The sequence below is a fragment of the Sciurus carolinensis genome, chromosome 2 (genome assembly GCF_902686445.1).
Source record: "Sciurus carolinensis chromosome 2, mSciCar1.2, whole genome shotgun sequence".
Taxonomy (NCBI): domain Eukaryota; kingdom Metazoa; phylum Chordata; class Mammalia; order Rodentia; family Sciuridae; genus Sciurus; species Sciurus carolinensis.
In genome coordinates this window covers 179,022,118-179,043,363 of record NC_062214.1, presented here as the reverse complement: position 1 = coordinate 179,043,363, position 21,246 = coordinate 179,022,118, and the positions used below count along the sequence as shown (strand labels likewise).

At 37.6% G+C, this 21,246-nt stretch overlaps 1 protein-coding gene across 8 annotated transcripts in view; it reads left to right on the top strand.

Moving 5' to 3' along the window:
• Ston2 (stonin 2) overlaps window positions 1–21,246 on the top strand; it is a 134,777-nt gene that overhangs the window by 32,097 nt on the left and 81,434 nt on the right. For 5 of the 8 annotated variants that reach the window (XM_047537029.1, XM_047536995.1, XM_047537013.1 and 2 more), the window contains exons 2-4: window positions 1,849–2,124; window positions 4,458–4,733; window positions 20,978–21,175. In XM_047537029.1, coding sequence (XP_047392985.1) covers window positions 2,037–2,124; window positions 4,458–4,733; window positions 20,978–21,175 — 562 coding nt within the window. In that variant the 5' untranslated portion in view covers window positions 1,849–2,036. Of the gene's footprint in view, window positions 1–1,848; window positions 2,125–2,175; window positions 2,329–4,019; window positions 4,355–4,457; window positions 4,734–20,977; window positions 21,176–21,246 lie in introns of those variants that run through there. The other 3 variants (XM_047537043.1, XM_047537035.1, XM_047537049.1) reach the window with 3 other exon arrangements.

Sequence of the window (21,246 nt, the reverse complement as noted above, 5' to 3'; positions counted from 1 at the left end):
CTGCTATTTTGGGATGAGGAATCTGACTCTTCGTATTTGCTGTCTTATCTTGGCCTACAGCCATAACCACATTGAGTGACACTAATATTTGACAGGGTTCAAAAAAAAGCTTCATAGGCAGAAGCTCATGGGAATCAACCCTTTGAGTGTAGGCTCTGCGTTGCTCTCTGGTAAGATCTGGTTTGTGCACTTTCAGGTGGTTTGAATATGTCCACTCTTGTGACTGGTATGGATCCCAGGAAAGGATCTGGACTAGAGATTTCTGGGTGTTCCATCCTCTCTATGCTTAGGGTATTCTGGTAGATTTCCACATGGGAAGTTTCTCAGGCTATTTTATTGTTATTGGTGTTTGTAAAATATTTTAGTTGGGTGATAGTTTCTATATATTCTGTAGTACTTTTTTTTGTGTGACTGTAACCTAAGGGTTCAAGTGTTTTAGCATCCAAAGACCTGCATTAAAGGGTTGTACTTATTCCTTCCTAGCTTGATGTATCTAACACACCTGCTTATTGTGAATTCTACTTGATCATTTTTTATGTGGTATTTTATTATGGAAATAAAGGTTACTTAATCACTCTTCTGAGGTTCATGGATTCTTCTACTTAGAAAAAGCATTTTAGGAATCTTAGGGTACCCAGTAAAGGTTTGAGAACACTAAAACTGTTGAACAAGCAACTTATTTTCTCTGCCCAGATTTCTTCTGTAAAAGAATTATAGTACCATCTGTCCTACTTAGCTGAAATGACTATTAAATCAAATGAAGGATTGTCTGAAAATGTATTTCTGAAAGTCATAAATTTTATAGAAAATGAATTGTTTTAGGAAGTATAAAATAAAACTGTTAATTATAAAAGGCAAACGCTATTAAATGTTTCTATTTGATTTTGCCCAGTGTAGATTATTTGTGAAGATAGTAATGCAGTAGAATTTCCTCAGCTTTTCTTGTTACTGTATGCCAGTGGGAAGGCTGAGTTAAGTCATTCTAGAAACCATCTAAATATTGTGAGTGTTCAGTTAATAAGAATTGATATTGCTCAAGACAGTAGATCTTTTGTGGAAGCACATTAATTTTGCATTAATTCCAATTTTATTAATTCATCATTAGATCAATAGCTAGGTTCAAGTGTTAAAAGACATTAAAGCATAAACAAAATTATAAGCCAATTAACTATGCTTCTGTATACATAGAACATAATTGCAATGTAAATAAAAAGTTGACATTTATATGCTAATTCAAATTGGCCTACTTGAAAATGTGTTTCTTTAACTCATATTTTTCACTAAAGCAAATATTCCCTATCCTCTTACTCCAAATGAATAAGATGATTCCATTTCTATTTTTCTTGATTGGTAAACTGTGCTTGGAGATACCATCTGGAGATTATTGGGTTTCTGCCAAAGATTTAAATCAGGCTTGCAAAAAGTTACCTGCCTAAGGCAAGAAACTACACTAATTTAATAGAAAAGAACATGCTTTTATTTTACCATCTGGTAAAACAAAGTGAAAACACTTTGAAAAGTTTTAATATTTGCTTTACAATGATAGCACTAAATTATAGATAATAGTATTTCTGAAATAAAAAGATCAGGAAAATTAGGGACTCTAGTTGCCAAAATTTGACTGATGATCAGAAGTTTGATATGAAGGTTTATCCAGAGATCTTGATGCTAATGGCAGATGTTTCAGCATAATGAAGAAAAGGCAAGACAGGAGTAGAGAGAAATATGGCAAGTTATAAACTATCTCAGAATTTTTCGTGGGCAGTGCTGAAAGTCCTAGACTGTGTGGATTTGGTATGATGCAATGATTATCCTTTATAATTTACTTTTTTTTTTTTTTTTTGACAGATATCTGCTTGGCAGATTAATCAAGAAAGCAAGGAAGGCTAATTTATGTTCTGAGTACTTCCCTCGGCAAGACTCCTATTACAGACTGTAGGCCAAGTTTATTGTGCTGTCATACACCCCTCCTCCCAGATATTATTCTGGGGTTCATCCAAGGTCAGCAGTGTGAAGATGACCAGTGCCTTCCTAGCATGACGACCTTGGACCACATAATTGCTACCCATCAGTCAGAGTGGGTCTCCTTCAATGAAGAACCACTCTTTCCTGTCCCTTCTGAGGGTAAGGAGTGCTTTCATTTCCTAAAGTGACAAGATTGGCAAAGAACCATGCCTGCTTGTTGTGACTTCTACTTGGTCATTCTTTGAAAAGGATCTTAACAAAGAAGAAAGCTACTTTCATCACCTTCCCAAGATATGTGAATTTTCCCACTTAAGTCTAGAAAATAACCTTAGGAACCCAGAAAAGGACCTGTAAATACCAAAGGTATTGATTCTTAAGGGACATAAACTTTATCTTTAAAAAGTACTTCATTGTCAGCCTTTTTGGTGTTTACTCCCATCAGCAATTTGGATTTTCTCAGTTTTTAAAGTGAAGCTGTTAAAAGTGACAGGCTCCAGAGCCATATTGCTTGAGCTCAAATCCTGGCTTCATCATAGATGAGTGATGTGCCCTTGGGAAATTTATTTATTTAACCTCTCTGTTTTGTTTCATTATCTGCAGAAGAGGGATAATCCTGCTATCTGCTTGGGACGGTTATGTGAGAATCAAGTGAATTAACATGTAAAGTGCTTAGAAGGGTGTGCCTTGTAGAAGGAGCTCAGCATGGTCATCTCTGGTCACAGTGAAGGTGATTATAGTGTCTTTTAGGGAGCTAATGCTCACGGATGAAGGCCAAGGCAAGATCCAGGGAATATTTGCAGAGCCATGCCAGTTGGTCCTGTACCACAGCTGCCATTGCCAGCTGAAATCATCCCACCTTCATTTACAACACCTGGAAAGTGTGAGTCTACAGTGCCACCCAACATGATTTCCATATGCCTACTGAGTCCTTAAAATGTGGCAAATCGGAATTGAGATGTTCTAAAAGTATAGAGTACCTAGCCTGAATTTTGAAGACCTAATTTAAGAAAAAAAGTGAAACAGCTCATCAACAGTTTTTATATTGATTACATGTTGAAATTATAAATTTCCAACATATTGGGTTGAAATGCATATTATTAAAAACGGTTTCTTGGGCTGGGGATTTAGCTTAGCATTGCGTGAACAAGACTCTGGGTTCAATACCCAGCACCAAAAAAGGGAAAAAAAGTGTTTCTTTTTACTCTTTAAAATACAGCTACTAGAAAACTTAAAATCACATATGGTTCACCTTTTATTACTGTTAGGCAGTTCTACTCTAAAGACTTTGGTCAGGTTACCAGTTTGTTTGACTAGTGATATGAAAAAGGATTTTCATGTTAGTTCTGTGCTTTTTAAATTTTTTCATATAAGGGGCTGGAGTTGGGGCTCAGTGGTAGAGCGCTTGCCTTGCACGTGTGAGGCTCTGGGTTCCATCCTCAGCACCACATAAAAATAAATAAGTAAAGGTATTGTGTCCATCTATAACTAAAAAACAAAAGTTTTCATTTACGTAGGTGGGTGTGATGGTACATACCTATAATCCTAGTGACCCAAGATACTGAGGCAATAAGTAAGATTGCAAGTTGAGGCCAGCCCCAGCAAGTTAAAAGGCCCTAAGCAACTTAGTAAGACCCTATCTTAAAATTTAAATTTTTCAAAAAGGTCTGGGGATGTAGCTCAGTAGTAAAACACACCTTGGATCAATCTCCATTACAAAAAAATTTTTTTTGTGGTGCTGGGGGTTGAACCCAGAGCCTTGTGCACACAAGGCATGCACTCTACCAACTGAGCTATATCCCCAGCCCTAAATTTTTTTTCTTCATATGGTAAAATTGGTGGGCTTTTACATAAATTTGATGAATTTTAGCACATGTATAGATGAATAGCCATCACCATAATCAGTGTATAGTTCTTTTATTTTCAAAAAAATTCTTTCAAGAATATTAAATGTTCCAGGACCGATAAAGTGATACAAAGCTACAGAAAGAGTCTGTGTCATATTCATATGTCATTAGTGCAGAGTATGCATCTGTTGCCTGAAGACATGCATAGTTTAGACTACACAATTTAAAATTTGAATTTAAATGTCTTTAGTATAAAGAAGAGCACTACTGTTCAGCCTAAGTCTCCAGAAGTCCCTATTGCCTTTCATTTGTTCTGTTCAACTCAGTTATATTTCTTATTTGACTTCTCTAAGTATTTTAATTTGTAATCCTCAAACTCTGGAATAGATACTGAGATTAAAAATAGTGAATAAGACTCCATTTCTTAACCTGTGTAGATACAACTGGGAACATGCTAATACAGTTTTTGTACATTATTGGAGAAACCGCTATTTAGCATAGGGATGGATCAGCATGGCTGTTTCATCTCCTCATCCACTATAATGGTAAGTCCTGTGGTCATACCTTGCCCATCTTTCGTGTTTGCCTCTGTCAGACAGTTCTGATGAGTGTCCTTCCTCACGTGGCAGTGTCTGGTGTCTGTTTCAGGGGTCACGGAAGAACACCTCCCAGTACTGTCAACTTCTTCAGACCAGTCTGAGAGCTCCTCTGGGGAGAACCATGTGGTGGATGGAGCCTCTCAGGATCTCTCCCACTCAGAGCAGGATGATTCCTCTGAAAAAATGGGCCTCATTTCTGAAGTGGCCTCTCCTCCTGAGAGCCCTGAGCAGCCCTCACCTGACCTGGCCTCAGCCATCAGCAGTTGGGTTCAATTTGAAGATGACACACCCTGGGTCAGCACCTCACCATCTTCTAAGGAAACAGGTGGGACAGGCAGGAGGAAAAGTTCTGCCTTGGTATGTGTGAGAAGTACGTAGGGCTGCCAGGATTCTATTTTACTTGCTCCAGAGTCCTAAAGCACCTGCCACATAGGAGAAAACAGACAGAGATCACATCTGGTTTAATTACATAGTTTTGTTGAGAGATGCACTTAAAAGAATTTACCTGTTCTGGGCATTTTCAGTCTTTTACCCCTGTCCTTGTTTGTTGACTTGTCTTTGAAACAGTACACATTTTTTTTTTTAACTATTAGGAATTGTAATTATTTACTCAGCACCTAAATTGTAAATTCTTTATGTATACAAATGAATCTCTCTCAAGATATGGATCACTAACCATATCTTGTAAAGTCTCCAGTGAAACTAGTTGGACATGAAGATTCTCATGTTTTAGACTTCTGAATTCCAAATCTTTAGGAGGTTGAAAATAGTAAATCACTGATTTTGTGGCATTTAACAGGCTAGAAGTTGTACTGAGAAACTCAGAGAAGCCAGTTGTTTGTTCCCTTTCTGGCAGTCTGGCTATTCGTTGTTGTATCATGGACTGAAGCATCAAAGGTGATTGGATAACTTTTGGGTCCATATTAGTTTCTACTTGCTGCTTTAACAATGTACCACAAACTTAGTGGCTTAAACAACATGAGATTATGATTTTATAATTCTGTGTCATTTGTGTCCTGGGGCTAAAATAAAAGTGTTGTCAGGACTGCATTCCTTTCTGGAAGCTCTACGGACAAATTCATAACCTGGCCCTTTATAACTTCCAGAGGCTGCCTACATTCTTTGCCATGTGACCACCCTTTTCTCTGTCTCCAAAGTCAGAAATGTAGCATCTCTTCTTTGTCTTCCAAAGTGACATCTTTTTGCCTCTCTCTTCCATTTTAAGAGAACCTTGTGAGTACATTTGTCCCACAAGAACAATTTTTTCATTTTTCTGTTTGTAAGTTAAATATTTTGCTAGTTTATACAAATGATTTGTTTTTCAAATGTTTTCAACACCAATAAAATTTTTAAGAAGATATACAACATGATTCAACCATATAGTAAACATTTCCATTTTTACATAATAATTTGTACCTTTATGTATATTTTTCATATGTAAGCATGAGATTTTCAGTTGAGTTGTTGGTACTGCTCAAAGGAGCATAGTGATGTAACAGTTCCAACAGACTTTCTGTCTGACTGGAGAGGGTAGAATACCTAACCTTGGTTAGACACTGGACTGAGCATTTATTCATGCAGGGGAAAGTTATCCAACATTGGTGCTATAATTTGAATGTTTTGTCTTTCCAAAATTCATGTTGAAATCTAATCCCCATTATGTTGATATTTAGAAGAGGGAAACCTTTGGGAGGTGAGTAGGTCATGAGGATGGAATCCTTGTAAATGGGAGTAGTGCCCTTATAAAAGAGATTTGAAGGAACTGTCCCCACATTTGACAAAACAGTGTTTGTCCCTGCTCTAGGAGGGCACAGCTAGAAGCTGCCATTCTTAAGGAATGGATCCTTGCCAGACACTGAATCTATTAGTGCCTTGATCTCAGACTTCACAGTCTCCCAAACTGTAAGCAGTAAGTTTCTATTGTTCATAAATTTCCCAGTCTATGGCGATTTGTTATGGCAGCAGGAACAGACTAAGAAAATAGTAATGAATAAGTCCAAAAGTATATTTTTTATTTTTAACAAGATACTTTTTTTTTTTCAGTACTGGAGATTAAACGCAGGATTTTGCATAAGCTAGGCAAGTTCTCTACCACTGAGTTACATCTCAGATCTTTTATTTTGTTACTGTTATTTTATTTTGAGACAGAGCTTCACTGAGTTGCTCATGCTGGACTTACACTCTCAATGCTCCTGCCTTGGCCTCCTAAGTAGCTGGGATTGCAGGCATGTGTCACCATGCCCAGCTAATAAGATATATTTAAAAATACTCTCTCAGGCACCATGTTTAATACTTTAAGTCTGTCATCTCATGTACTCCTTATAGTAATCATACGAAAAAGATATTAATATTATATTCATATTTCTGTGGGGAAACTGAAACAAGTAGTGGTTTGGGAATGTGCCAAGGTTGTATGCTAGGAAGCAGCAGAAGAGAGCTCCATTACCAAGCAAGCTGACCCCAGAATCTTGGTGCAGCCTAGGTGTGCTGTGCAATTTGTGCCTTTCTCTTCCTTCTGTTGCTGCTCTAGAGCCTTTACTCCATTATTAAATGGAAGGTGAGGGATGAGAGGCCAGCATAGGAGGTGAAAGGTAGGTGGAATGGTATTTCTCCTCTTGCCCTAAAATAGCCTTGCCTTTAGGTCACTGATTATATTCATAGCATTCAGATTTTTTACATCTTTTTCATATCTTACTTTTAGCCTCATAAAAGATTTTGTGGTTGATCAAAACTATTTATATGTCAGATGGGTCAGTTTGCTTCAACTCTTCCCCATTTGTTATTGTAAAACTAATTTGGGGGTAAGTCTTAATTATGTTGCCCCCATCTAACTAAGGATACTATCTTACTTATAGTGGTTTTTAAAAATTTTTTAATTTTTAAAAATTTGTTATACTTCACAGTAGTTTTGATGTATTGTTAAAACTTTATTCTTTAAGGTTACAGTTGCCAAATTATGCCTATTGACCCCAGGCATTTTCCAGGAGATCTGTATGGTCAAAATTATTTTCATGATAATTCTAAGATGTTATTTGCTTTTTTTACTGCATTGGCATTTGTATTGATGAAGAAGTAATGGTGAGTTAAATTTCTGGCCATTATGTACTCATAGTAAAGAAAAACTCCAATTTCACTTAACAATATACTTAATGAAGTAATAAAAAGCATTAATTTTATTGCATCTCAATTCTTCAGTATATCTTTTTTTAATATCCTTTGTGATATATTGGGAAAGAAACCAAACACTTTTGCTCCATACCAAAGCATAGTGGTTGTTCGAGGGGTTCTTATCTTGAAAAAAATTGGGGTTTAAATTGTTTTTGAAACTTTTAATAAGTCAATTTAAAAATTAGAATTATTTAAAATTATTTTTAAAAATCAAAATAATGCAAAATATACTCAATGAAAACCATATCCATATTTTAAAGACAAGATCCAGTTAATACTTGCATGACTCACACACTAATCCTGGCTCATTCCAGTAAAACTTTATTTATAAAAATAGGCGATTAACCTTTTGATCATAGTTTGCTGGTTTGTTTTTTTTTTGAATTATTACGGTAATAACTGAGTTTTTCTCTAAAATATTATTTTAGTTGTTGATGGACCTTTATCTTATGCATGTATTTATATGTGGTGCTGAGAATCGAACCCAGCGCCTCACATATGCTAGGCAAGTGCTTTACCACTGAGCCACATCCCCAGCCCCTACAGTAACTGAGTTTTTTGTACCCCCTTAAATTTTGTACCCAAGGCAAGTGCATCACTTGCTTTACCCTAAGCCCAGCCCTGAATTGTTTTAAAGATATGAGATTTATTGGTATTACAAGAAAAAAAATCAAGAAATCACAATTTTCAACTGCATGAAAACATAATTTTGGCTTGAAAATTGCTCAGACATTAATAATCCCGTCTGTTTTCTTATTTAAAAATTTCACTCAACCCTGCCTTAGGAGGAGTTTGTAGGATGATTTACCATTAGACTTGATTCTTGATGAATAGGCAAACAGCAGAAATAAGCCATGCATAGAACTAGCCCTTCACACACACACACACAAACACACACACACATACACATACACGTACACACTCCCTCTCACACAGGCAGTGCTTCTAACCTACAAGCCTAAGAACCACAGAGAACTCTGCAGCATTAGAGTGGTTAAAAAGAGAGAGAGAGAAAGAGAGAGAATAAATTTAACAGCCAAATTCTAAATATCCTGCCAGTATCCAACTTGACTCACCAATGAACCTACTAAATAAAGGACTGCAGGATACCTTCCTGTTACTCAACTCCCTGGGTTTCCTCCCTTAGGCTGTGTTTAACAATAAGGAAGAGTGGTTGGTAGAACTGAAACCAAATGATAAGCAGAAGAAACTAGGCCTTTAGCCCACTCAGCATGGATAATGTAGACATCGCTCAAGTTAGACCATTGTTCTATTCTGAAGGCTGTTATTCAGCTCATATTTTAATTTGAATCTAAAATATTTGGATACATGTGCCTTGTCAAAAATACCACATATATAATTGCAGTCATTACACAGAAATAACCCAGATGTGCAGCAAGTATCCTCACAATGGAGAAATTGTGAGATGTCTTGTACACACTGCTATGTGCCCTGTTCATTGACTGTGTTTAATTTTGAGATATGATAGGCTGAATAACAAACAGTACCAAAAGACACTAGGTCCTAGTTCCTGGAATCTACATATGCTACCTTATTTGGAAAAAGGGTCTTTACAGATGTGATTAAGGATTCTGAGATGGGGAGATGATCCTGGGTTCTCTGTGGGCTCCCTAGATACAATCATGTGCATCTTTATAAAAAAGTGCCAGAGGGTGCTTTTGCCCACACAGAGAAGGAAATGTGAAAGTAGAACATAAAGATTTGAAGATGCAGGGCTTAAAGATTAGAGTGATAAAGCCGTAACCAAGAAATGCCAGGAGCTATCAGCAAATGGAAAAGGCAAGGAACAAATTTTCCTCTTGAGTCTCTGAAGGGAGTATGGTCCTGCTGACATTTTGGCACAGGGATTCTGATTTCAGACTTCTGGCCTCCAGAACCATGAGAAAATAAATTACTGTTGTTATAAGCTATTGAGGAAACGAATGCACTGTCTTTAAATTCTTTTTTTGCTTTGTGTGTGTGTGTGTGTGTGTGTGTGTGTGTGTGTGCGCGCGCGCGCGTGCGCGCATGTGTGGGCTGGGGTTTGAACCCAGGGGTGCTTTACCACTGAGTGCATCCTCTGTCCTTTTTATTTCTTTATTTTGAGATAAGGGTCTCCCTAAGTCACTGAGGCTCAAACTTGCAATCTTCCTGCCTCAGCATCCTAAATCTCTGGGATATCAGGCATTGGAGCCCAACTCTAAATTCTTAAAGTAGAACCATTTGCATAAGGCTGAAAATGAATCTGTGTGGTCTAGAGGGTATCTGTAATAGCACAGACCATTTGTTAAGCAGTTCGGTGCTAGCCACTGTGCTTTATTTCCAAGCCTACAGCCCTTTATAATTTATTCAGTGAGTCACTGTTTTAAGTACTTACTCTCTGCAGTTCTGCTACATGTGGATATTCAAAGGCATATTTACTGCTTTGAATATAACATCCATTGAGCTTCTTCCTGGGTCCTCTAGTAGGAAAATGGCTAATCTGTGCCCACGTGATTTCCTCCATCTGCTTCCAGTTGATAGTCAACTGCATGTCTTTTCATGCATGTCTTTCTACAACAGCATGTCTTTTTTTGTTGGTAATGTTTTCCATTTCATGGTAGCTGAGAATTTGGAACTAGCTCTGAGAAAGCAAAGGAAAAGGTGGGTACTAGAAGAATTGCTTGCCTGAGTGTTTCGCTTTTATAGCCAGATCCATCCATTGTCTTTTCCTGTGAAACATTAAATCAGAACTCAAAATTCCCTCCCTTGCTAGTTATCATTTACTTCTGGAGCTTCCCCAAAGCTCCTAATTAATTTTTCCCTAGACTAGTGGTACCTACTTAGAAAATTCACAGAGAAGCACAAAATTAATATTAAATAGGTGGCCATCTAGTGCTGTTTAGTCTAATCTGACAACAACAACAAAAAAAATGATTTGTGCATCAGTTTCTCACTTATCTACCCCCCCAACATGTTTTTCTTTGTTTATTAATTTCCGTAAGTCAGGTCCTGGATCTGTTTGGGACCATAGTTGCACCCTTGTGTATCAAGCAAACTTTTTTTAGTTGGATAATTCATAAATGAAATGGAATTGGGACAAGAGAGGTGGTAGACATGCTGTGCTTAAACATGAAAGTGATTTGAAATCTTCAGTGTAAGTGTGGAGTATATTGGTTTGTCTCCATGCATGGAGGAGATGAAGTTCAGCCAGAGAAAGTAAATTTTGGCTTCAGCTAACTTCCCAGTCACATCAGTAGCACTACAGCAAACTGATTCCTATGATACATAGCTACAATTTTCAGTTTCTCCCATTCCCATGTCTTATTTGCTTCTGTTTAATGACCAGACTTTCAAATCAAATCTGCCCTGGAGTCAGAAGAAAATAAAATAATGTTTTTTTCTGGTTCCTGTGCCATGCAGTCTGCTTGGGGTATCCTTCTCTGAGAAGGTAGATATTTTGGCCTGAGGGAAAAGACAGGGAGGAAGAGAAGTGGGTCTAATAGTACTGTTCCTAGCCTTGATTTATGAAAGGAAAAGTTTAGCTAGCTATTTCATACCTGAATATCCTGGTTTGCAAAGAGAGCTGGGACACACAGGGTGTCACATACACAGGAGTGGCTAGGTGAAGCAGTCATATCTGGGATACTTCTTCTCTTCCCCCAGGTCCCTTTTTTCCACTCTGAAGTTTGTGTGGCAAATGAAGAGCAAAAAACAAAAGAATATATCTTTTAAGCTGTTCTACCTACGAATAAAGCCAAGGGAGCATTGGATTTCAGCCTGGAATGGGAATGTACTATTTGTACTAATTAAAATGCAAGGAGACTGTAGGCACAGTGGAATTAGGGACAAAGAGACTGTCATTAGTGGTACAGCTTTTATGGCATTTAAATGGCCAGAAGCTGCACTGAGGAGTTTAGAGAAGCCAGGGAGTCGTTAGTCCCTACCCTGGTGACCTGGCTACTTATTTTAATGTGCACTGACACATGACAAGGGTGATTGGATAACTAGGAGCAACCATTAGTGGGGCAGACAACTCCAGAAACACTTAAATCCATCAAAGAAACAACTTTCTTCTGGACTTTAACTAGGGCAGGATTTGGAGTGAATAAATGCCATCGTGGTTGGTCTGGGAAAAGGGAGATACATGGTCTTCTTTAGAAATATATGGTTAAAATAAAGTGAGGTCTACAATATCTTTTTTATAACCACACATATGGGAAGGAGGGCTGGCATCAATTTTTTGGACTTGAGGGTACTGGGAACAAGGGGGCACATAAAATTATCTTTTGAATCTCTTGTGAAAATTGTTTACTCTATTAAAATCCCTTAAATATGGCAGAGGACAAATGTAGGGTTCATCTATTTAACTTAAGGATTTGTGTTAGACTTTAAACATAAAATACTTAAACTTCATACTTATATTAGCCACAAGAGCATTGTTCACATTTCAGTTTGAAGATGCCATAGTATGCAGGTATACAGTGAAAAATATTAAAAAAAAAAAATTTAACAGAAAATTCCTTTACTCTACCTGGGCTAGATGCAGAGATATTCTGCTAGAAAATGAGTAGAATCAAAAAGCAAAACAAACAAACTTCTGGCAAATCTGTTTAAATTCAATTGAGTCTTCATATTGTTCTCTAAAGAAATATTTCTGAAAAAGTAACTAAATTAACTGAGTTTTTTTTTCCCTTTTGTGTCATTTAGAAATAGTGATTCTGACTTTTCCTAGATGAAAAAGTTTTATTAACTTATATAAGGCCTCTCCTGTCTCTAGTATGTCACCATGCATCATGAAGAATGTTGTGGTCAGCTTACCTGTGACCTTTTAAAATGTTCATAAGGATTCTTGCCAAGCAAAGATTTAGGGTATGTTTGCAAATGCTTGCAGACAAATTGAAAGAGCGAAGTTCATCCTCAATATTAAGAAAAAAAACTAAGGCACTAAATTAAGGCTTCCTGTTCACTCATCATGTTATGCACTTGATCTTCCTCCACGGACATGGCAATTTTTCGGCAAGGCTGAGCCTGAATTGGACCCATTATGCAGATACTGCAGGATGTGCATAATTACAAATATAAAAAAACCCTTTCATTTCCGGAGCACTTGTCCCATAACCCAAGCAAAACACTAGTATTCCCTTGTGCTTCAAACTTCTTCCCTAAAAGCTTGGGCTAAGGCTCTCCCATTGTGTCTGGGGAAGCTAATTATCTGGGCAAGAGAAAGAGTCACTTGTTTGGAGGAGGATCAGAAATGACATCAGCCATGTAAGAGGGAGGCAAGGGTGACAACTGAAAGATTTCATCCCAGAGATTAGCCCAGTGGTTCATTTCTGTTATGTTGTTCATTCTGGCTACTGGGGGTAGAGAGTGGGTGGGGTGCCATAAGATCCCAATCTTTGAGTGAATATGTAGACCAGGCCTATTACATTTTGCATGCATATGTATTTCCCTCCTAAACAGAGGCAGTCTTATTTTCTTTTAATACCTTGAATTGTTCTGTGCTTCTAAATGACCTTTCTGGAGGATATACGCAGGAATAAATTTCAACAGAACCTTTCCTCTCTGCTGGTCTCCACTCTGCTCTCACCACTCTGCCTCTCTTGTTCCAGACAAATTCATTGCTATTCTTGCTGTGTTTTCTGCCCTGAGGACTCTTCCTTCACATTTTCAGAATTTTGTGCATGTGTGGCTTCCTCATGGAGGTCCAGAATACTCTATGTCCACTCTCCAACTTTTTCCTGCTTTAAATCTCTTCACAGCCTGTGCCTCTACCTGAATTTGGTCTTACATTAACTTTTTGGTTTATCCATTGTTTCTCTATCCCATAGAGGGAGGCATTTCATTTCTCTGATTTACACTCTGTGCCAGAAAACGGTGTGTGGAACTTAGTTTGTGCTTATTTAGTATGTGTTGAGTTAGTGAATGAAAGGTATATATGAAATCTATTGTAGACTCCCTAAATGACCTCCATTGATGGTACAAATGAGCATTAGGCAGACCATGATGGTTCCTCTGTGAAATCATTTTTTTTTTTTTTTTTTAAGAGAATAGACAAGGAAACCAGGCCAACCTCTTACTCATCATGCCCTTTCTTATAAACTATTATCATCAATTTATAGTTTCCCATTATTAAATACTCAATACCTGCATACACATAAACACCCACATACATATGCATATTGTTTTAGTTAGCTTTTTCATCGCTATGACCAAAAGACCTGGCAAGACCAACATAAGAGGAGGAAAATGTGGGGCCCAAACTTTCAGAGGTCTCAGTGCATGATGGCTGATTTCATTGCCCTGGACCTGAGGAAAGGCAACACATCATGGTGAAAATATGTGGAGGAGGAAAGTGACTGGGGACATGGCTATCAGGAAGCAGAGATAGCTCTGCCCACCAGAGACAAAACATGTATACCCCAAAGGCACGTTCCCAGTGACCCGCTTCCTCCAGCCACCCTCTGCCTGCCTGTAGTTACCACCCAATTAATCCTTTTAAGTGGAATTAATATACTGATTAATTTTTAGCTCTCATAACCCAATCATTTCATCTCTAAACTTTCTTGTATTATCTCACACATGAGCTTTTGGGGGACACCTCATATCTAAACCATAGCACATGCACATACCACATACATATATATGCATATGTAACATATATACTTAAACATGCAAAGCATATGCACATAGCGTACACATACACATAGACATACATACACATCCAAATATATACATGATATATATTTTTACCTGGGAGACTAACCTTCTAAAAAGCACACTTAAAACTGTCTGCTATATTTTTTATTTAAAGGTACAATCATGATGTGGGAGTTGGGAAGAGCTCTCAGTTCTCTCTTAAGAGGAACCTTAAAATTTAACTTCACTATTTTCCTCTTCCAGGAAATGTGCCAGCTCACCAGGGAAGCTTTGTGGCCTATCATACTTGCAATGTGGAACATAAAACACAATAAACTACCCAAGCATGCATCAATTAACTAGGGCATTCATGCAAAAAATATTTAGGTGCTGGGAATACAATTATGAAAAAGTTGAACACAGTTCCTGCTCTTGCTGAGTTGAGGTTACCTAAACAGTTGTGCAGTCGGTTACTGATGAAGCCTTCTGGGAGTGAATAAGAGTTCCTCTGAACCAGTACTAGGGACAGCTGCTTCATATTGCTAACTGAAATAGCAGGAGAGTCACAAAAGAAGAATGGAATTAGATCTGTTTTGAATTCACTGATAGGGACCTTCGCAGCATTGAAAAAAAAATCATTGTCTATTGATTAGACATCAAAGTAAAAATAAAGGACATGACATCAAAACATATGTAAGTACTTAGCATTTTAATCTACCAGAGGATCCCAAAGGAGAAAAAGAGCAAAATATTGTATTATCTGACAGTTTATAACCTTACTTTTTTTTTTTTTTTGGGGGGGGGGTGGTGCTGGGGATCGAACCCGGGGCCTTGTGCTTACAAGGCAAGCACTCTACCGACTGAGCTATCTCCCTGACCCCTTATAACCTTACTTATTTTACCAGTGTTGCACTGTACAATAGTCACTGTTCAAGGCACTTTGGGTACAGTTGAATTTTCCTGACTCATGAAGCGCATGTTCTGCTGGGGGTGCCATACCAGAAACACCGTAAAGAGGTAGATGTAGAGTAAGTGTGGTACTAATGTTATGAGTGAAAAGGAGAGAAGAGCGAGGAGGCAGAGGAAGCTAATGTGGTGAGGAGGTTGTGAAATTTTTTTATAAGGCAGAGTTTAGGAAGGGACCTTCTATGCAGAAGGAGCAGCAAGTGAAAAGCACTGAGGGTGGTCTTGTTTGTGATCTGTGACTGGAGCAGAGTGCATGGGGGCAAGGGAGAAAAGAGAGATGAGGCCCGGAGGTTAAGATCTGAGGCACCTGGGTCCTTGGAGGGCCTGGTGAGGGTTTTGACTTTTATTACGGCTAAAGTGGAAGCCATTGGGAGGTTTTCAGCAATGCTTTCATGATCCAACTTCAGTTTGTTTGTTTTTTACAATACTAGGAATTAAACCCAAGGACACTACTGCTGAGTTACATCCCCAGCCCTTACTTTTTTTTTTTTTTTTTTTTTTTTTTTTTTAAAGAAAGGGCCTCCCCTCTAAGTTGACCAGGCTGGACTCAAACTGAGTAGTTGGGATTATGGGCATGAACCACTTTGCCCTACCCAACTTCAGTTGAACTTTATTGAAACTGTGTTCCTTGCTGTAGTATGGTGTTTGAAAGTGGCATGGTTGAGAATAGGCTATGAGGAAAACAGATGTACAACAAGGAAAGTCAGGTAGGAGGCCAGTGCACTGATCCAGGGGAAGATGGTGGCTTGGTCCAGGGTGGTACCTAGGAGATTGACATGATTTGGATTGTAGATAAGTTTTGAAAGTAGAAGTAACAGAATTTGTTATGTATCAAAGATGAGAAGAATTGATGACACAGTGGTTTCAGTTTGATTACTGAAGGGATCAAAGGACTGGTTTGGCAGGGGTAACAGTAACTGAGTTTTGAACATGTGAAATTAGATATCTTAATGGAGATTTCAAATAGACGAGGACCTTAGGGCTCTATCTGGAAATGATAGTTAAATCACCATTTAACTCATTTTGAACACTTCTTTTGTCCCAAGCGCTTTTTCAGAGTACTTTGTTAGTACTAACTTAATCCCCTAATGAAGTTTTTACTCTTAGACCCTTTTACAGATGAGAAAATGGAGGAACAGATGAATTAAGTAATTTGACCCCAGCTACAGGGCTGAATCCATCCTGTGAACTTGGCAATCTGGATTTAGGACCTTTTTCTTTAGGTTTTACAGGAAAGGAGCAGAGACAGATTTTGATCTTCCTTTCACTTTATTCTTTGCTGGGTGGATGTGGTTATAAAGCCTAGTGATGGCAGCAACCCACTGCTGTCTGGCTCAGGCATCAAAGGTCTGGCCCCTGGGAGAAGAGCCAGATCCAGGCTCAATAAGTATGCTTTTTCTCTCATTTCAACTAAGCTTGTGGCCTGAGGACTTTCAACTAAAAACCTAAAGAAAATAACTCATCCAACATTTTGAAGCTATCAAGAAAGTGTATTAGGACCAAATGACCAAATGAGAACAGTTTATGAGATACAGGAACTTTGCCTGTCCCAGTCACATTCTTCTTGGTTTCTCTTTCAGGAAAACATTGGCATTTTGTCTAACAAATGTAAAGAGCCAATGTGAAAATACAAATAATTAGAATGCCTTCCTTTTTGACTAATCAGTCTTTTTTGATATGTGATTTTAATCACTATTGAACAAATACGAAAAAATTTAAAATATATTTTAGATTATAAAGAATATCACCTAGTTTAATAAATAGGATGTTGTCACCACACAGAAGCTTTCCAGGATCTCATCACTGTCTCCATCTCACCCCTTCCCTCTCCCCTGTATCACTACCTTCCTGAGCTTCGTGATAATAACTACAGTGCTTTTTTTGACAGCTTACTACCTACCCATGCATCAAGAGTGATATTACTTAGTTTAGCTTAGTGTTGAACTTTGAATAAATGGAATAATACTATAGTTATTATTTTGTGATTTACTCCTTTAACACATTATTTGTGCTCTTTGCCCATGTCATTACCTGTAGTTGTAATTCTTTTAGTTTTTATTGCTGTGTATCCTACTACATTAATAAATTAATCATATACCATGATTACTTTATCCATGTCGTTCTTCTATTGATGGACATTTGGGTTGTTTCCACTTATTGACAGTTAAGAATGTGCTTCTGTGAACATTTTTTTGTTTGTTTTTTCCTGAGTATTCTTAATCTAAATCCTGGTGAAACGTGCAAATGGTTCTTTCATTGAAAAAGTTAGGGGGGAACTGCTGTATCATTGTATTCGTCATCAAGTTAATCAAATCGGGGCTGGGGATATGGCTCAGTTGGTGGAGTGCGTGCCTTGCAAGCACAAGGCCCTGGGTTCAATCCCCAGCACAAAAAAAAAAAAAAAAAAAAAAGTTAATCAAATCGTTTTCAAAAGTGGTTCCTATTTATTCTCCTGATGGCTGTATCTGTGGCTCCACTTCCCTATGTTTGGGACTCTGATTTTTTTTTTTTTTTTTTTTTTTTTTCATTTTGTCAGGAGGAGAGAAAGAGTCCATTTTTATGGATTTCTTTTTAGCTACTATGCTTGAGATACCTTGGAATTTCAAATTTGACATGTAAAATCTTTTATAAATTCTGGGAAATTCTCAAACAGCTCTTTTTCAAATTTTGCCTCTCTCTCATTTTCTTTCTTGTAGGAGCTGAGATTAGATATCAATGACAGGAGGTCAGTCTGTACTCCATGTTTCTCTCTCTCTCATTTTCTCTTTTTAAAAATAAATTTTGGACTGAGGAGATAGCTCAGTCGGTAGAGTACTTACCTCACATGCACAAGGCCCTGGGTTCAAGTCCCAGCCACCAAAAATATAATAATAATAATAATTTTCTATTATTCTTTTTTTTTCTCTCTCATATTTTCATACTTAGTTTATGTTGTCTGTTCAATTTTATGTTTATGGTAACACAATTTTTCTTCTCCAGAAATTTATTTAGTTCTTTTTCAATTCCACATGCTCCTTTCTCATATTCTTAATTTCTTGTTTCCTTAAACCTATTAAACATAGTTATATTTTCTGCTTAATAATTCTATTGTCTGAATTCTTTGCAAGTCTGATTCTGATTCTGTTAGTTCCCTGCTTTCAACACCTTACTTGCATCTGTTCATGGCAACTTTATTTCTTATGTATTTTGTGACTTATCATTTATTTTTATCATGTGTACATCCACTTAGGGACATTCTATCTGAGAAGACTAGTTTGAAGATATCTTCCTCCAGAAAGGATTAATATATGCTTTTCCTGGGTAGTAACCTGAGGCTACTACTAATCTGGAAATATTTCAGCTAAAGTCCCAGACTGGAGGATTTTCAGGCCATACAAAATGCAAAACCTTTGTGGACCCAAACCCTCTGCAGACAGTTTTCTTTGCTATCTCCAGCAGGAAAGTGTGGGTTATTCCTAATTTACTCATTCTGTCTGTTGGGAATTCTCATTTATGCATCACATTATCTGTTAGATTTTCCATCCTATGTTGGCTCTGGGTTCTTTCTCCTTCATCTTCTTCACATGAGACTTAAAATACTCATACTCAGGGATCTCTGGTTTCTTTACAATCCTCAGTGTGGGTATGAAAATCAGGTAATACATTTTGCTTTTATTTCTGCTTCCACCTTTCACTTGGCCTCTTGTTAATTCTTTCTTGCTAGCCCTGTGATATGTTTTAAATAATATTATTGTATTTTACATAATATTTAAAATGTCTCCTTGGGCATAGGGTTGTTTTATATATATAATATATATATATATATAATATATATATATATATATATATATATATTTTTTTTTTTTTTTTTTTTTTTTTTTTGGGTACTGGGGATTTAACCCAGGATCATTGTACCACAACTAAGCTACCTTTCCAGCCCTTTTTATTTTTATCTTGAGATGAACTTTTGCTACACTGCAGAGTCTGGCCTCAATCTTACAATCCTCCTGTCTCAGCCTCCCAAATTGCTGAGATTACAGACATATACCACTACCAGTAATAGAGACTCTTATGGAATGATTTATAGTACTTCTACTGACGTGATCAACAAATATTGAGTGCCTGCATTATGTCAGGTTTGATTCTAGAAATGGGAGTATATAAGTGACTAAAATAGATAAAAATCCCTATTCCTAGTGAGTTCAATTCTTTTTTTTTTTTTTTAATTTTTGGGGGGTGGGTACTGAGGATTGAAATCAGGGGCACTCAACCCAGCCCTATTTTGTATTTTGTTTATAAACAGGGTCTCACTGAGTTGCTTAGTGCCTCGATAAGTTATTATGACTGGCTGTGATCTTGTGAGCCTCCTGTCTCAGCCTCCCTAGCCTCTGGGATTACAGGTGTGCACCACCATGCTGGCACAGGAGCTTGAATTCTAAATTAGAAGACATGGACATGTGGCATGTCAGTTAGTAATGACATAAGGGAAAATAAAGCAGAGAAAGGGATCTTGCATCTTTGGAGACAACAGCTCAGGAATAATTGCAGAGGAGGTGACATTTTTAAAGAAAAGAGGGTATGAGCTGTGAATTCTCCTGAGGAAAGATATAAATGTTTTATGAATGCCTAAGAAAATAAGGAATACAAATTCTATATGTTATATCACAAGTATTGCTGTTTGTTCTTTTTTCTCTTAAATCTTCACTTTTGTTTCTTAACCTAATTGTAGTTTTGGTTTTCTGGCCAGAAGAACTGACTGCATCATTTTGCAGAGTTTCTTAACCTTTGACTTTCTTTCCCTCTATATAAATTAAGACTACTGCCTACCTCACAGAATTGATAGATGAAGCTACCTAATATTTGTAAAGTGCCTGACCTTTGAATGGGTACTCAATAAATGGTAATTTCCTTCATGTGTATTCCTTCCCAGTCCACATTCTTTTTAGCACTTAATGGTAAATTTGTAGTGATTATTCTTCAGCAGCACCATGGAGAAAGCATGTGGTAGGCAGTTAAGACAAATTAAGAGAATTAGCAAGTCTGATGTAAAGAGAAAGAAAACACATAAAACACTTTCTTGGGCTGGGAGTGTAGCTCAGTTGGTAGAGTGCTTACCACACATACTTGAGACCATGAGTACAAACCCCAGCACCACACAAAAAACAAAACAACAACAAAAAAAAAAACCCACTTTCTGAAATGGTTTTGAAAGGTTGATTTGGTGTTCTGGCTAAGGAGATAAAGCCAAGTCCTATGCATATTCCCCTTAAAGATATTTTTTGTTGTATCATGTGCAAGTCAGCAGGCCCAGCAACTCTCCATTTTAATATTTAACAGTCTGCAGAGTCTGCAGTTATGCATGTGCAAATATGGTCTCATGTCTACTCTTATCCAATAACCCAAACTTGCTCTAATTTTCTGATGTCAATTGGTGAGGGTTCTTTTCAGATTATCGGTATGCTACTAAAAATAGAGTAAATGTAAAGTAAGGGTGAAACTGCAAGATTTGTGTAGTTTGGGCTTGGATGAAGCTGAAATCTAAATTTAGAAATAAAATTAGACCCTAAAGTAACTCAATCTCCTATGAGATTTTCTTTGATTCAGGAGTCCCGAGACCTGAATTTTAGTGCTGCTTTTGATAGTCTCTCTTCATGGAGTTAAAGTCAGCCAGTTTTCCTTGTCTGTATCACAAGGAATTTTTCTTGTCTTTTTTTTACCTTGGATGACTGTTGAGATTTCTTAGGATCTAAGTGACATCAAAACAAGAGAAGCACTACTGATAAACTAAGGACACCTATTCATCTTGTATCCTCTTGGCTTTTGGTCTATTCTCAGCCCTCCCATTGACCATGCCCTGCTGGACATGTCCTTCCTTTGACTCCTTGAAGAGATGTCCTCTGACCTCCGAGAGCAGCTGGACAACCCATTCTGAAGACACCAGCAGTCCTAGTGTTGGCCCTTCATACACAGATCTGCAGCTCGTCAATGCTGAGGAGCAGACAAGTTGCAGAGCTTCCGGGGCTGACTCAACTGGTAAGCTAGAGCTCCAAGTACTTTGCAAATCACTTAACATTCCCAGGTCCTCTTTAAGATCCTCTTTAATC